The 17,688-nt window shown below is 33.5% G+C and overlaps 3 protein-coding genes and 1 pseudogene across 8 annotated transcripts in view; 2 read left to right on the top strand and 2 right to left on the bottom strand.

Annotated features, from left to right (window-relative positions):
* LOC125657546 (ectonucleoside triphosphate diphosphohydrolase 1-like) overlaps positions 1-16,374 on the bottom strand; it is a 58,769-nt gene extending 42,395 nt beyond the window's left edge. For 2 of the 3 annotated variants that reach the window (XM_048888188.2, XM_056150643.1), the window contains exons 1-2: positions 16,353-16,374; positions 15,768-15,827 (exon numbers count right to left, since the gene is read on the bottom strand). In XM_048888188.2, the coding sequence (XP_048744145.2) occupies positions 15,768-15,827; positions 16,353-16,359 (67 nt within the window). In that variant the 5' untranslated portion in view covers positions 16,360-16,374. Of the gene's footprint in view, positions 1-7,666; positions 8,128-15,767; positions 15,828-16,352 lie in introns of those variants that run through there. The other variant, XM_056150642.1, reaches the window with a different exon arrangement.
* Positions 5,126-6,180, top strand: LOC130050464 (putative nuclease HARBI1; annotated as a pseudogene).
* On the bottom strand, positions 6,200-8,254 carry LOC130050465 (uncharacterized). Its single transcript, XM_056150644.1, has 3 exons — positions 8,127-8,254; positions 6,699-6,853; positions 6,200-6,536 (listed from the first exon to the last, which is right to left on the bottom strand). The coding sequence occupies exons 2-3, from the start codon at positions 6,792-6,794 to the stop codon at positions 6,264-6,266; spliced, it is 369 nt and encodes a 122-aa protein (XP_056006619.1). The 5' UTR covers positions 6,795-6,853; positions 8,127-8,254; the 3' UTR covers positions 6,200-6,263.
* The window catches only part of LOC125657545 (AT-rich interactive domain-containing protein 5B-like), a 43,861-nt gene continuing 34,633 nt past the window's right edge, over positions 8,461-17,688 (top strand). For all 4 annotated transcript variants that reach the window (XM_048888183.2, XM_048888182.2, XM_056150641.1 and 1 more), the window contains exons 1-3: positions 8,461-8,594; positions 8,803-9,060; positions 16,379-16,586. In XM_048888183.2, the coding sequence (XP_048744140.1) occupies positions 8,574-8,594; positions 8,803-9,060; positions 16,379-16,586 (487 nt within the window). In that variant the 5' untranslated portion in view covers positions 8,461-8,573. The remainder of the gene's footprint in view (positions 8,595-8,802; positions 9,061-16,378; positions 16,587-17,688) is intronic.

The raw sequence follows: 17,688 nt of genomic DNA, 5'->3' as shown, positions 1-17,688 counted from the left end.
AGCATCTTTACAGCTGTCAACAATTTAAAAAAAATAGCGACTAAACAATGGTTTTCCACCAGAAAAAACAATGCAAATGCCAATTGTTTAGCAACAGAGAGTTATAAAAAATATAAACATAGACAGGAATTATGCAAGATGGCAAATAAAACTGTACAACAATTTTCTGATGCAGGTCTCTTTTCTCATTCTAAAAGTATCAAGCATTTAGCAATTTCCATTTTTCATTTATTATTCTTAAAATGATTGCAATATATAATTGCTGACCCAATATTTGTATACCCACAGGAATGGACTTAATGTCTGAACAAGATAAAGTTACATTCATATATTATCTGTGTAAAAAAATATATATATAATAAAAAAACCCAGAGGCCAATATTTGGGATTGGTTGAGACAAAAACAAATATATTACTTCAAACATTAAACTTTTATTTTTGAAATTTGTCCAGTTCACAATACTACACATTGTTGTTTTTCTCCCCAAAATTCTTGGTGCTTTCAATAGAAATACTCTTTTCAAAAGACTTTATTGTAACAATGAGCTAATTATGAATGGGTTCGGTGTCACCCCTATGCCTGGCCTCCGGAGAAACTGATATATTGACTCCTGTGACACTAGGTGATCAGGTTTCAAAATCTATCATCCATCACAGGGAACATTCCTAGGGAAGGGTATAACAGGCAAATATCCTTCTCCAATATCTATATCTTTAAAGAGTGCCATAATATTAGATGAAGAAACTTGTTTAAAATGAATATTTTGTTCAATTAATCCAGTCCATCTCAAAAGTATGAATTTTCTCTCTGTGCAAATAAATTTTATATAATCAAATCAAACATTGATGCCCCTCTGTTGTAATTTACATACTCCCAAAATGTTCTTTGAGATCTTATGTTCCCTGTACTTAAAAAAATCAAAATGTAAACAAGATTCTCATGAGCCTAATAGTCACCAGAGTAAACTTTCATCCAGAGTTTAGCATGTAAATATCTTAAAAAGCACCGAGAACTAAAACCACGTCAGGTGATTAATATTCATTACAAAATTATACGGCCTGGACAAATATTATTACCTTATCTCTATCAGTACAATTTTAAAGAGGAAAAATACATCAGAGAAATTTGATATGGATGAAAACTGGAGGATATGTACAATAATATTTTGAAATTGAAACTTTCAAATTTACTTTATTTGGTCAAAATATGCAATTTTAGTGGACAATGATCGGGTGGGGGGGGGGGGGGGGGGGGGGGGGTTGTTGTTGTTGTTGTTAAAACCCCTGCTAAACTTGAACCCGCAATCTACAGATCAGCAGTCGACACGTTAACCGACTGAGCTACACAGCTAGACAATCTACAGATCAGCAGTCAACATGTTAACCGACTGAGCTACCCAGCTAGACAATCTACAGATCAGCAGTTGACATGTTAACCGACTGAGCTACCCAGCTAGACAATCTACAGATCAGCAGTCGACATGTTAACCGACTGAGCTACCCAGCTGGACAATTTACAGATCAGCAGTCGACATGTTAACCGACTGAGCTACCCAGCTAGACAATCTACAGATCAGCAGTCAACATGTTAACCGACTGAACTACCCAGCTAAGCAATCAAATTAAAAAGAATAAACAAATATTGCCGATAATTATATTTTCATTCATGTTTTCAAAGGAAGCCAGCCATCATGATAATGTAGTATAACTCCTGAATTCTTACATGAGATGAGGTGGAATAGCATTACACTGAATATCAATGCTATATTGCAGCACATGTGCCTAAATGCTAGATTCTGTTCAATAGTTATCTCAGTAAATGATACAGCATTTCTGACATTGTCAAAACATTGAGCATTCTGTTAAGTATTGAAGAGCAATATATGTTCCCTACCAATCCCAAGTCAAGTTTGTTGCATAATATTCTGCACTAACAATCCTATGTCAACAGTTTAAGCATAATTAAGAAAAATAAACCAGAGCCCACGGGTCGTATTGCTCACCTGAGTCACCTTCATCCTGCTGTTGTGATCTTTAACACATTTTTTTACAATCTTTACTCACATGAAAAATTTTGACCTCATATTGTGGCCCCAACCTAGCCCCAAAGGATCACGACATAACCATGTTACAAGGTCACAAGGTCAAAACTCATGGTATGAAAAGTAAGGTCTTGTTATAGATAATCCATATACAAAATATGAAACCCCTATCTTAAACAGTTCAAGAAATATTGCCTAAATTGATTTTTCTTAAAAGAAGGTCAAAATCCAAGGTCAAGGTTATAAAATCAATTTAAATCTTTGGTACCAAAAGAAAGGTGATGTCACAAGGAATGCACAACTGAAATATGAAGGATGTATCACTCACCATCAAAAGTTACGAGCAAGACTACAAAGTTTCAATAAAATTTTGAATTCTGGGTCAAACTCCAACCAAGGTCACAAGGTCAAACATAATGGTGTCATTTGAAATATTTTGCCATAAGGAATTTATATACAATTAAATTATTATATACTGACCTAATTTACTGCTAAAAGTAGGTCAGACAAACAGTTTTATGGACTTTTAAAGACATTTTTAGTAAAAAATGTTATTATCATAATAATTGTGTTAAGCTTGATGAATTTCAAATATAAGAAAGTAAAGTCCAACTCCATATAGAGTTGTTTTCTTTACTGAATCATCAGATTATAGTGAAGGCCCATTCTTGTAGATCGTACTGTATGACCAATTTACAGAGAGAGATAATTAAGATTATTAGAATTGCTGGTTGACAGACTTATTAGAGTCTAAAATATTTCAGACAACTAGGTGTTTCATTCGGACAAGTAAAACTTTGAGTTTAATACTCGGCCAAAGGGCAAGTGAGATGAAAAGTTAATGTCTATCCCTGTTAATTGCAATCTAATTAAAATTAGATGTTGGATCCGCTCGTATACTCGCTACACAAACATCTAACAACATCCCGTAGAGGGTCACGTCAGAGGTCAAATTCGATTGACCAATGAAATCACCGCTGGCAAAATCATTGAATGTTTGTTGAAGCCGATAAATCTAGAGTGATACCGAATTTGACCTCTGACGTGACCCTCTATGGGATGTTTTTAGATGTTTGTGTAGCGAGTATGCGAGCGGATCCAAGATCTAATTTTAATTAGATTGTGTTAATTGGTGCACCTAAACTTACTGTAGGGCTAAAAGTAGGTCAAATTGTTTCCTGGACTTTTTCTCATTATGGATACAGATATTGTACTGAAATTTTGTTGTCTCTGTCCAAAGGACGTATGATGTTCCATTTGTGGTACTTTCGTTAATACAATGTACCATGAAATATTATAATTTTGATTTTTTATAAAAAGATGCGGCGAATCAGACGAACTCAATTAAAAATTAGTATGCCTTAAATTATATAGATCTCAAACAATAAAGCAAGAGGCCTATGTGCCACATCACTCACCTGAGTCATCTTGGCTCATATTTAAAGATTTTTCCTATATATTCGCATGTAAAACTTTGATCCCTACTGTGGCTCCTACCTACTCCCAGGGGCCATAATTTTTTTCAAAATTGAATCTGAACTATGTCAGGAAGCTTTCATGTGAATGCAAACTTTTCTGGCCCAGTGATTTTTCCCTATATATTTGTATGTAAAACTTTGATCCCCTATTGTTGCCTGATCTTACCCCCAGGGGACATGATGTGAATAAACTTGAATCTGCACTATGTCAGGAAAGCTTTCAAGTAAATTTCAGCTTTTCTGGCCCAGTGGTTCTTGAGAAGATTTTTAAATGACCTCACCCTATTTTAGCATTTTTGTGATTATCTCCCCTTTGAAGGGGGCATGGCCCTTCATTTGAAGAAACTTGAAAGCCCTTCACCCAAGGATTCTTTGGCAAAGTTTGGTTGAAATTGGCCCAGTGGTTCTGGAGAAGAAGTCGAAAATGTAAAAAGTTTACAGACAGATGGACAGACGATGGACAACAGGCGATCAGAAAAGCTCACTCGAGCTTTCAGCTCAGGTGAGCTAAAACTACACAGAACTAGACAGAGTACAAGAATTAATTCAGTGTTTATGATTTGCTCCTCTCTAGCTTAGGGTTTATAATCCGCTCCTCATTAGATTACAGTTTATGATCCGCTCCTTTCTAGCTTAGAGTTCATATTCTGCTCCTCTCTAGATTAAGATTTATGATCCACTCCTCTCTAGATTAAGGTTTATGATCCACTCCTCTCTAAATTAAGGTTCATGATCCACTCCTCTCTAGATTAAGGTTTATGATCTGCTCCTCTCTACATTACAGTTTATGATCTACTCCTCTTTAGATTAATGTTTATGATCCACTCCTCTCTAGATTAAGGTTCATGATCCACTCCTCTCTAGATTAAGGTTCATGATCCGCTCCTCTCTAGATTACAGTTTATGATCCACTCCTCTCTAGATTAATGTTTATGATCCGCTCCTCTCTAGATTACAGTTTATGATCCACTCCTCTCTACATTACAGTTTATGATCCACTCCTCTCTAGATTAGGGTTCATATTCTGCTCCTCTTTAAATTAGGATTTATGATCCACTCCTCTCTAGATTACAGTTTATGATCCACTCCTCTCTAGATTAATGTTTATGATCCGCTCCTCTCTAGACTAGGGTTCATATTCTGCTCCTCTTTAAATTAGGATTTATGATCCACTCCTCTCTAGATTACAGTTTATGATCCACTCCTCTCTAGATTAAGGTTTATGATCCGCTCCTCTCTACATTACAGTTTATGATCCACTCCTCTCTAGATTAAGGTTTATGACTTCTTTATAGGTCAGAATTTATTACCCCCAGGCATGGGTTTACGATCCACTCCTATCTATATCAAGGTTTATGATCTGCTCTTCTTCAGATGAAGTTTGATGATCCGCTCCTCTAGCTCAGGGTTTACGATCCGTTCATCTCTGTGTCAGTGTTTATGATCCATTCCTCTTAAAGTTGGGATATACGATCCACCCCTTGGCAAGTTAGAGTTTAGATCCATTCCTTGTCAAGTTAGAGTTTAAAATTCACTCCTCTTTAGCTAAGGAAATCTAATCTGTTCCTTTCCAGGTTAGAGTTCTTGACCCATTCCTCTCATGGCCGGTTGCGTATCTCGGGTTTAAACCCCCGATCATTGATATAGGGTTTGAATCCAGGTTTACGCATTGCATGCAGGTAGAACTGAGGTGAGAACGGCTCAGAATTACGGTAAATAATAAACCAGGTATGCGGGTGGTTTAAACCCAGCTTCGTGTTTTTGTGGGGAATGATGGCGGAATATTTGGAAGCAGTACAAAGGTTTGATCTGGTACAAAGGTTGATTATAAGAGAACGAATTGTTAGAGACAGACTTAATCCTTTCATGTATTACAATGATACAGATTTTATGAATAGATTTCGACTCAGCAAAGAGGCTGTTTTGTCTATTCTAGACGATATTGATGATTTAGGCAATGGAACTCAGCGTATTTCATCGGTCTCTCCACTGAACCAGCTTCTGATAACTCTGAGATATTATGCAACAGGAAATTTTTTATCAGTAAATGGTGATTTGTTTGGGGTACACAAATGTACTGTGTCTCGACTCATTAAAAACGTTTCGCGTGCAATAGCTTCTTTGTACAAATACCATATAAAATTTCCTGCTGGAAATAGAATCTTGGATGTACAAAGAGCGTTTATGCAACAAAGTGGCATACCTGGTGTTGTGGGACTAATAGATTGCACCCACATCCCCATTATCTCCCCAGGAGGGGGTAATGCTGAACTTTTTAGAAATAGGAAAGGCTTTTTCTCAATTAATGTACACGCAATTTGTGATCATGAACTTAAACTTACAAATGTTGTGGTTCGTTGGCCTGGTGGTACCCATGAAAGTAGAATTTTTGAAAATTCTAATATATGTGCCAAGTTTGAGCGCAGAGAAATAAATGGTATTTTGCTGGGTGACAATGGATACCCACTGCGGTCGTATCTTGTAACTCCAGTCCTCACTCCAACCTCCAGAGAGGAAAGAAGATTCAATTTCGCTTTATGCAATACACGTGTAAAAATCGAAAACGTCTTCGGAATCTCGATGTACCAGTCCCTGTGCTACAGAACTACAATCAGGGAGGGAGAGCCCTTCGTACAATTCTGATTCGAAATTTTAGATAAAAAAAAAGTGAAGGTAAGCACTAGTATGAATGTATTTTATTTTGATATTTGGCGTATGGAGACAAACAATATTAAAATGGTCTTCATGCAGAACAAACACTGTTACTTGTGCTAGGTCTATTTGTTTCAGTACTGATAGACAGAGATTCTTCTAGCTTACGCTTTTTAAGAATGAGAATATCTTCTTTTAATTGATATACACGCATCTTTGCAGCATGTTCCGCTTCCGCCATCTCCAGCAGTCTGGATTTCACCTGTTCCTGTTTACCGGGGAGCTTCCTCTTCATGATTGGTGGTGTCGTAGATGCGGAATTATGAGCTGATGGCGTTTCATTAGATTCCATGACACAACGTGCCTATGGAGAAAACATTTGTAATATTTCTAATTTACCAAAACAATTACTTTGTTGTCATCCAAAAAAAAGTATTTCAAAGTAAATGTCATACATTATATTGATAATGTAATTAACATAATAAACGTCAACACTCAATTTTTCATTAGACTAAGTATATCTCACCTCTTTATTGGGACTGGGATTTTTATCTAAGTCACCATGCAAAGCAGCATCATCATCAAATTCATTGCCAATGCTGTTAATTTGCTGCGGAAGCATTGTTGATATTGCTGTATGCTGCGCATATACTTGCTCAATAGTTGAATTTATCGATTTATCTAAAATTATCATTATATTGAAATGCGTTTTTATGTTCCAAGGCAGTGCTGTTTCCACAGTTTTACAGACTTGAAAGGTTTAAGGTTTGGGCATTTTTATCATAAATTAGTAACTTGAAAAGGTTGAGAGTAGAAAAAAGGAAAGTACAGGCAGTCGACTGCTGAGAGCATACAGTTCAGAACAAGTCGTGCATCAAAAGTTAAGCAAGTCACAGTGAAGGCAGCAGAAATAAAATGTATAAATAGCATAAAAATATTTCAATTACATTAATGCATACATGTTTTAATGATTTTCAATATAAAACCATGGGAGAAAACTAAAACGGCCTAGCTGTTTCAGCTACCTAATTTCATTCATGTTATGATGATATTGTTTAAATTGAACCTGATCAAAGCATGAACATTACAAAATATGTACATAAATGAAGCTGCGCTCGCTCAAACGGTAGCACCGTCAACATATTAAAAATGGTAAAAATTGGGGAGGATTACCTTATTGCAGATATCTCCCAAAAAATATGTATTACAAGTATTACTGAAATAAAGACATGCGCTACAGAAAATAGGTCCAATATTCTCAGCACTCTTTAGAAAGTGCATGCAGTCATGCTGCTTGTTTACTAATCAAAATACGAATATGTAATTGCACAAAGTAAGTATAAATCCATGGTCTTTAGAAATAGCAACTGTGTTACATTTAAGATATGGACAAATTAAAGAAAATAATTGTAATTTTATGTTCCTCAGTAAAAACAGACTGACAGTATCACAGAACATGTCTGCTTATAGTTTACATGGCCTCCATCAACATACTATAGAGATGCAGATATTCACCAAGTCCCTGGTTACTGACACTTAATACAAACAAAAACATTGATAACTTAGTTTTGAAATATGTAAACTTCCTAAAAAATAAGGGCCTTGTAAATTTTCTATGATGTTTAAAAGTTGAAATATATTTCTATATAGGCCAATATCTACCCCTCCTCTTTACAATTTTTTCTCTACTGTTTTTTACTTAATTGAGAAATCATGGAAATAAATTACACTCTATATGATAATTTGTATTCATTTTACTTATAAAACATAGATTTCGTTTTTCATTTTTATCATTTCGAAAAGTTTGATTGTAACAAGAAATGCAGTTTATATGAAGTAAAAGTAGAAAGTGAAAGTAAAACAGAGACACAAATTAAGTTTGCTCACCTTCATCTCGGTCTCATCACTTGAAAACTAAAAACTGCAGCAATCTATACTTCTAGAATATCGTTACCTGTGGTTTTAGTTATGACGTTCCATCTGTAAGTAGTATTTGGTTAATTCATCTCACCAATCTAGGTCCATTCATAGAGCTGCCATTATCATGTGACCTCGTGCTTTCCTCGCACACATACTACTTCCGTCAACAAATCCGCCATTGCCAAAATAATTATTACCTGCCTCTCGATTTGACATTATAAACAAGTAAAAATTCATTCAAAACATGATATCATTTTTTGTGTATCATTTACTTAAATTTTCTATTACAGTGTTTTTAAAATTGATTCATTTTTTAAATGAATTCAAATGATTTTTCGTGACGTGGCTGATATTATGAATAAATTATGCTAATCAGCTTCAACTTCTGCCGGTGTGTGACGTCACTAATTAGGTCCTAAATATAAAGTATTGTTAGTGTGTTGCATGCCATGCTATCGGAGCAGGGTATTTTAATCATAAAATGGATGAGCAAAATGTAGAGGTAAGCAGTAAAATACTACTTTATGTGATTTGAAGCGGAGAAGTGCGAACTTGTTGATATTTTTCTTTGAATTTAGAAATTTTATTGGGGATATTTATATGGAGTGACCTAGATGTGGAGCTCGAAATTTATCAGTGATTTGAGCTGCTTTGTATATACATGCCGATATATATGAGAATTTCAATGAGATTAAATGTCTTCATTTCAGAAGTGTGGCTCAGCTATCGGCGAACATGCTTCGAACACATTTTATAAAGCTATTAAATTTTCAAAAAATGGTCAATATAGAATTTTAAGCCTGGGTGAATTTTTCTATATCAAAATAACAAAATTGAGAGATGTCTGCGTGGGGGAGCTACAGATGATTTGGACAAACAAGCAAGATGAAAAACAGCTCGTATGCAGTGTACGGCTTTATTTATTACCTGAACACACCGATGCTGGGAGAGAGGATGTACACGGAGAGGTAATTAACTAATTGATTTCTTAATTACTTAGAAAAAGACATTTCTTCATTTTATCGATACAAAATATTTTTTTATACATATCATGTTGAATATCTTATCTTTAATGTCTACAAAAACATTTTTTGCTTTGAATTTTTTGTAGAATTTGACAATTTGAACAGGAAGAAATCATGCTATAAAACTTGTTTGTGAATAGAGTTCTTTCCAGTTGAACGATTAGCACATCTCTGATATAAGCGATTATTATACCTCGGGGATAATGGCGGGGGAAATTACACACCTCTTTCACACCTGGTTGATTTTGACTCCAATATCTTAAAACTAATCAAAAATTAATTTCTCCATATGAACATTGTTTAATATCATGTATATAATATTTTCTTACCATCAAATGTGAAAGAATACCCTGCTTGGTACCCCAATTAATTGTTTTTCACATCCAATAAATGTCAGACTTGACTTTTGTTAATTTTCATCATAATACAAATAATATATGCAGATGTTGTGTAAAATTATTCCAAATGATAAAATCAATAAAATATTATTCCATTATAGATTGCATTAAAGACATATTTTATAATTACAACAGTCAGGCCATATTTCTATATTCATAATGATCAACCTACTGATGTTATATTGATGTTCTTTGCGTGCAGATCTTATAGATTTTCACACACACACTCACACACACTCACTCACACACACATTGCAAACCAAACATAAATAGACAGAAACTTAATAGATATCAAGATTGAAACATACACGGCATATGGTTTTAATTTCCTCTCTCTGCTTTACAAAGAAAATCTCATGTCATTTGATTTTTCTACAAAAAAAAAAATTAATATCGAGATGAAAGAATTAAAAGCATTGCAACATTGGCAGTAAATAAATCAATTTGATATTCTCAAAAGCTAATATTCAGTGGCAATGAAATATATCATGGTAATATTCATTGATTTTTATCTGAATTCAGATGGGGAAAATGTATCAATATAATGAATGTGAATTTATTTAAATAAATAAAAGGAATAGTTGTTCAATAATTAATATTTCTGAAGAAAAGAGTGTGTAGTTTTTAAAGTGATAATATCTTTCCAGTAAAGGACTGTGTGTAATTTAAATATCTTTTAATGATATTCCTCTGGGGTCAAGTAAATTGCTTTGTGCTAGATTAGTTTGTTGACTCAAGCACACTGGCTTTGAATACTGAGGCCTTCAAAGGGATGTATAAGATACATTTATAGAGAAACTTTTCTGCATGCTGGCTTCATTTAAATCTGATGCTTGGCACAAGTCCAGATATTTTATTTCATACATAAAAATTCTACAGTGAAAATGTCAGAGTGTATTCGTGTTGTTTTAAATTATTTCATTATGAATGTTCATTATTGGAGTTTCCCCCCAAGGTGTGCCTCTACTAGAACATATGTAGATAATTTTGTTTACATAAGATTATATTGTTGTAAAGCAGCTAACATGTTGCAGTTTTACATAATTTTTTATGTAACATCTTTTTTTCTAGTTAATTCACAGATGCATTTATTTTGTGACGTGATTTATTTATTTTTTTTAAAAATTTTCATCGCAAGAGGACCTGGGCTATGAATAAGCCATTATGTATTGGCTATGTACTACAGATATTGCAGAGAATATGTTATCAGAATCAGACCCTAGGCAGCTAGGCTATGTTAATTAAGTGAATGGTGTCAAATTACACACAGTCTGTGCCTCCCATCACTAACAATAAATAATTTCTCTGGTACTCCTAACTAACATGTCAGATGACATTTAAAACACAGATTTCCCAAGTATTTGCTATTATATATGTTTTAATTTAGACAATGGATTCCTCCTGCGTGCTTTTAATTCTAATGACAGAACTTCTTTTGATGTTATTTATAGAAGTTTCAAGACAGAAAAAAAATGAGGGTAGATTTAAACGTGATCTATTCAACTGGTATTTCAAGTTAGGATAAAAATTTTGTTGTGTTACTCCATTATGAGGCCTTTGTTAGTGTGACGAGTTAAATCTCCGCTCAAGTGTTTAGAATTTTTAATATCCTGATACCATAAAGTGCACTTCCGAACTGTTTCTTACAATGTAAAAGTCAACACACTAACATCAAATGTTTTACAAAGGACAAAACTTGGAATATTTCAAACATCGAATGATGGGTTTAAAAACAATTAAAAATATTTCTTTTTTGTTGCATAATTAATTTTAAGTAAATGTTTTATAATAAATTACAATGTGAAAATGAAATAAGACACTGAAATTTGATATGAATATTGAAATTGTCTCTAAGAAGAAAGAAAATTGAACGATTTATGAATGTTATAAATATCTGCCTTCTCCACTATTTGTAATTACATGATTTGAGTTGACTGTGTGTGTGTGTGACAAGCAGACATGAATTATGTAGCTGTTGTGTTGGTTTGGCTGTTCTATATTGATTAGACAAACACAGGCGGATTATACGATAACCTGTGTGCCTATTTAATCATCTACACAAAATTGTAAAATATTCAACTACTTTTAAATTCACTGACTCATTTCCTCTGAAGAAATATTTGTACTTTAAGTAAATATTTATGATTTGAAAATAATATGCAGCAGTACATTTAACATAACAACCTAACTTAAGTAAATGCATTGATTAATATTAATTTCACAAGTTCTTAAATCGGGGGTGAAGAAAAAGCAGGCCTTAAACATTTTGAATGAAATGCACAGTCACGCCTGAGTGAATAGTTGTGGTCGTTTTTCTTTTTCACCTGTGAAAGGAAGATTGAGAGCGGATTTAATGTTACTTTTCAGTGATATTGGAAAAATTCTATTATCTGTGTAACACATGGGCAAATCATTGTACAGTCCTTAGCATGACACAGGCAATATGTATACAAACAATTCAACCATAAATGATAGTTATATCTACAGCCTCTAGATAATTAAAACATTTATTATGATGAACAAATAATTTCACAGTAAAATGTATATAAGTCAAATTCTGTGACATATGATATTTTGTATTGCTCTAAATATAGCATGATATTGATTATTTGATTTGTTATGTATATGTAATTTGAGCCCCCCCCCCCCCCCCCCCCCCCCCCCCCCTCAATATATAAAAATTGTATGCAAATGAACCTCAGGGGCAAAATATTTAAGTAGTAAATATGATATTAATATAAACTTTCTGACATTTAGAGCGGAATATAGTTGATGATTGTAATGTCAATGACTGCAAACATGTGATTCATTTGCTGTAACAAAGTCCTGTATGTAGTCTATGTGCCTTGTCATACACAATTCAAACAGATTTTCATTGCTCCTTGCAGTATTTTAAAGGGGAAAATTACATTTGTTGTCGAGTTTTCATTCACTGAAATAAGGCACATTCGTACTGTTAAGATTACATGATATTTGGAAATTTGCCATGATTTTTTATATGGTGTTATGCAAATTTAAAAAAGAAACTGCAGTGATATTCTTTATGCCCTCAATAAGATGCAGGCCGGGTTTTCAATATAATCATCTAAAAATGTTTTTTGATAAAGGAGAATTTTCATATATTATATGTTACTACTGAGGAATAAAGAACTTGAAAATGATGGATTGTGAGGAGAGATAAAGAATAAGAATCATTACTGGCATATTTAATGACTTTACACTGCAGAGAGCAATTCTTAATGATTATGATGAAATGTTAACGTTGTGTGGCAAGCTTGATTTCACATGCATAATGTTTCATATATTTAGCAGGAAATGTTTGAATTCATTTGAAATACTAATAAAGGGCCTTAATTATTGAGAGAGAGAGAGAGAGAGAGAGAGAGAGAGAGAGAGAGAGCTGTAATGTTATTATAATCAATTTCTTGTTATGCAATAATATTGTATTTAGTGCACACTGTAACCTTGATAAAGACAATCTGCTGTAGTTGAGCTGCTGGCTCAGTATGAAGGCTGACCATTTTTAAGAGGTCCCTCACAGGTGCAATGTCTAAATATGGCCACAGATTTACTGAGTACCAGTACTATATGATTACTGAGTATCAGTACTATATGATTTACTAAGTACCAGCACTATATGACTCTTTTACCATGGTAATTCTAGTTTATTATTTTGAGACTTTGACTTAACACACTCATTGACTACAGGGATATTTTTTGAACCAATCTGATCAATGCATTTAAAAATAAATTGTATAAAAGAAATAAAATTTGAAAAAATCCTGAAATTGAGGTTAAATATGACCATTGAAAGCAATATTCAACTATATAATTGTAAAATATCAATGACAGAATTTCAGCAGTCCATAATTGTTTTTTATATATGTTCAGTTGAAGGAGAATATATATATATATATATATATATATATATATATAACATGTGGTGGGGTGGTTTTGTCATAAATGTTCAATTTAAATTAATTTACAAAATTGTATTTCAATGTATTCATTTATAATGAATTTAATGTATCTGAATGTAGCAAGGAAAGGTTTGAAACACAGGACTTACAAATATACTAGTATATATACACAAAGACTATAATTTTCTGTCCTGTTACATATTCACCACCAGCTGGTGTAAAAGTGAAATAATGTGAAGGAAATTTTTGTAAAGATAAAATTTGCTGTTTATATTGTCTCAATCTTAGGTACCATACAGATGAAGCTTGTTCTGCAAGCTAAAAAAAATCAATTTGATGATTATCTCAAAATTGTATAGTCTATTTCAGTAATGTAAAGTTGCTCTAAACTTACAATTAATGTATGTAGGCATGCTTGTACAGACTAAGCAATGATCAATAGTTTGATATAATTCAAGCCACACTCATTTGTGTCCAGAAATCATGTATCAAAAAATGTTTTTCAATTAAGGCAAAACAATGTAGTACATATATATTGTAAAATATTGTCATCTTGTAATTAAACTTAACAAAGACAGTCCCTTTCCTTAGGCTCTTGTCATTAAAGATTTCAATAGAGAAATTTGTTGATCTCTTATTATGCTTTGTTATGCTACAAGCTTTTTTAAACTATTAACCCAGACAGACTTGATAGATGCTATCATCTGATTCAGGATGGAGTTAATGCTTTTCATAATCAATTTGAAAAAATCATTTGATGAAATACTTTATACAAAATTTTCTAAATCTCGGGGTTCTTATCTTCTATTTTTTTTTCTTTTACCTGTGCCATCGTTAAATTATTATAAAATGTGTTGCTATAATTACAATTTTAAATTCTTGGCAATTTAGTATAAAGTGAGCTCTCCATTTTATCCCTCAAAGTGAAGACAAAGGGAGATACATTTACATGAACAGTACCAAGTCAGCCATGTCTGAATGAAATGGGGGAGGGGGGATCCTCCCTCCAAAATGTGTTAATCCCCCCCCCCCTCTAAAATGTGTTGCCCTGAGCTCCACCTTTGTTTCACCCAGCCCTTTGGAATGCTGACTTACTGTCACAATCTTTACATGGCTATTTGATTTCATACATTGTTAACTGAAGACCAAACATATAGTCTTGTGGTTAGGAGGGCAATAGCTTTGCAACTGGGAGTTCCTGTGTTCGAACCTTGATCCCACCACCATACTGAATCTTAAGACATTCAACTTATTTAGGAGCGAGATCAAAATATCGATGTTTGATAAAGATCTTAATTTAAATAGTGTGGTGAAGGGATATAAACTGCCACAAGTTTCGGTCATCCTACATCAATTTTATTATAATACACAATTATTGAAGTGACTCATTGAACGTTTAAGAAATAGCAGTAATTTTATTACATTTTAATGAACATTTAAAGTGACATTTAAAAACTACATTTATTAATAAAAATTTATTCAGTACATGTATTATTGTCTTATTACTGATAATCAATTTGAGGGGGTTTTGGGTTTTTTTCATGAAAACCGTGTGAAAGAAGTTTTTAGAACTTTAAATGTCTGCTCCTTCACCAAGCACCTGGCAGTAGAAGTGAGAATCACAGGTAAAACCCTAGGCCCCGTGTCATGGTGGACGTTGGCATTATAAAGAACCCTCACTGCTATGGCCCTGAATGCTTAGCATACATTGAAATTTGTGACAATTCACCTGATGTCCTTATATATATTAAAGTGAAAAATTCTCAAAGCGATGTAAAACAACAAAGAAAAACCAGGAGTAAGACATTTTTCTCTCTGTCAACTCTATATACATTTTATATGTACATAAGGCTTTAGCTGCGGTGAAGGTGGGGTGGAGAAGACACAGTCATGATACATACATAGGGCTTTAGCTGCGGTGAAGGTGGGGTGGAGAAGACACAGTCATGATATATACATAGGGCTTTAGCTGGGGTGAAGGTTGGGTGAAGAAGACACAGTCATGATATATACATAGGGCTTTAGCTGCGGTGAAGGTGGGTTGGAGAAGACACAGTCATGTACCATGTTACATGTATGTATTCTGTCTAAATAGTGCTGCATCTTATTGAATGATTGAGAGTGATTTGATTTTAACATGTTTTACATATATATCTTGTGGGGGGCTATATCACAGAAACCTTATATCAAAGGGAATTATCACAGAACATGATTCACCAAGACATTTTTGAGAAATACGATAGCACTCATTTCAGTGGTAATCTTATTTTAGTGCTTTTTTCCCATGATCTGCAATTTCATGTGTATGCTAATATGTGCCGTATGTACTCACTGATAAATAGGCCTAAGATTTTTGAGAGTTGAATACTGTAGAATGGTCTTCTTTTTTTTACTGTAAAAGAAATAAATTGGATAGATCGACTTAATATTCAAGTTGATGTTTCAAAAATTACTTTTATTCAATACATGAGAAAAGGACTAATTAAATTCAAGTAAACGATTTCTTGTTAATAGAATAAATCATGCAGTTTAATATCACTTGGATACTATCTCTTGGATATAATTGTTGTAGAAACTAGAATTCCTAAGAAACATCATCAAAATTAATGATATTATAGAATTCCAAAGAAACATCATCAAAATTAATGATATTATAGAATTCCTAAGAAACATCATCAAAATTAATGATATTATAGAATTCCTAAGAAACATCATCAAAATTAATGATATTATAGAATTCCAAAGAAACATCATCAAAAATAATGATATTATTGACCAGTAGAACATTAATCAGATGATTCAAATCTATGATGATGGTTTGAGGCAAATTTGAAATGGGACAAAATTTTATTTCCAACTGTACTTTTGTATTGCTCATAAATTTTCACTGCGCTAGAATACCAAATTTTGAAATTACACTGCATTTTTTATTTTTCTCTACAGGATGAGATCCTGGCAATGTCTGAAAGGCTGATTCTGAAGGCTGGAGACCTGGTGCCGCTGCTGATTGAGAATGTTACGTGGACATTTGGCCGACACCTGTATCAGGAGGACAACGTCAAGGCACACGAGGAGGAATTCAGAAACATCTTTGTCTGCAACAAGAAGGGTCTCAATTTCTCTGATGTGGAGAAGGAAAAAGAGGATATAGGTAACACAGAGTAATAATGTGTAAAACGTTAAAGGAGGAAATTATAGGCAATAAACTGTACAGGTAGATGTAGAGGTGTAATCACTGAAGAACTGTGTCAGCTGTGTCGCTCAGTGTGTAACCTTAACACCTGTCCATTTCACCTTAAGACCAACAAATAATCAGGAGGATCAATAAATTCAAAACGTCGTCAATCATGGAAAAACAAGACCCTCACTAGACCAGGTGAAAAAAAAGTAGAATTTAAAATAAATGAAAAGAAACTGAATATTTCAAATAGATCAAAATTTGCATTTTAATATTTTTAAATAGTAAAAGTTACAGAAGAATAACACACCAGAGAAATCTGATATGGATGGAATGTGGAAGATGTATTTACAATAATATTCTAAAATTGAAAAGTTTCAAATTTACTTTAATTGGTAAAAAATGTAGTTTTGATAGAAAGTAATCTGAAAAGAATGAAAACTCCCTGCTAGACTCGAATGCACGAACTAAAGATCAGCAGTTGGTGCACTGTCTAACCTAATGAGCTACCCAGCTAGGCAATTACATTTCAAAGGAATATACAGGACCAGTAACTCTGTCTGGTACAGGACCAGTAACAGTACATGGTGACCTGTTAAAATGCCAAGCTGTAAACACTGGTGCCATTGATACATAAAGGAATAAATGTCTTGTCAAATTGAGTTATCTGCATCATTGTTGCTAACTTTTCACATAATTAACTTTTTCTCAGAAACTGCTGTGGGCCAATTTCAACCAAACTTAGCACAGAGCATCGTCAGATGAAGGGAATTAAAATTTGTCCAACAACACATTTTTTTTCAAAGGGGAGACAACTCAGAATTATGAAAAATTAGATGTTACATTTTAGATATCTTCATTTTAAGAACATTAGGGTCAATATTAACCAAACTTGGTGCAAAGTAGTCGATCATTATAGTGAAGGGTATTCACGTTCGTCCAAATGTAGGACTACACCCTCTTCAAAGGGGAGATAATCAATAGTTATGAAAAATTGGATGCTTTGTATTAGATATCTTCTTCTTTACAACTACAGAGCCAGTTTCAACCAAACGTGGAGCAAAGTGTCCTTGGA

This window comes from Ostrea edulis, chromosome 9 (assembly GCF_947568905.1).
Source record: "Ostrea edulis chromosome 9, xbOstEdul1.1, whole genome shotgun sequence".
NCBI classification, from domain to species: domain Eukaryota; kingdom Metazoa; phylum Mollusca; class Bivalvia; order Ostreida; family Ostreidae; genus Ostrea; species Ostrea edulis.
Note: the sequence above shows the minus strand (reverse complement) of the source record. Positions and strands in the feature narration are given on the sequence as shown.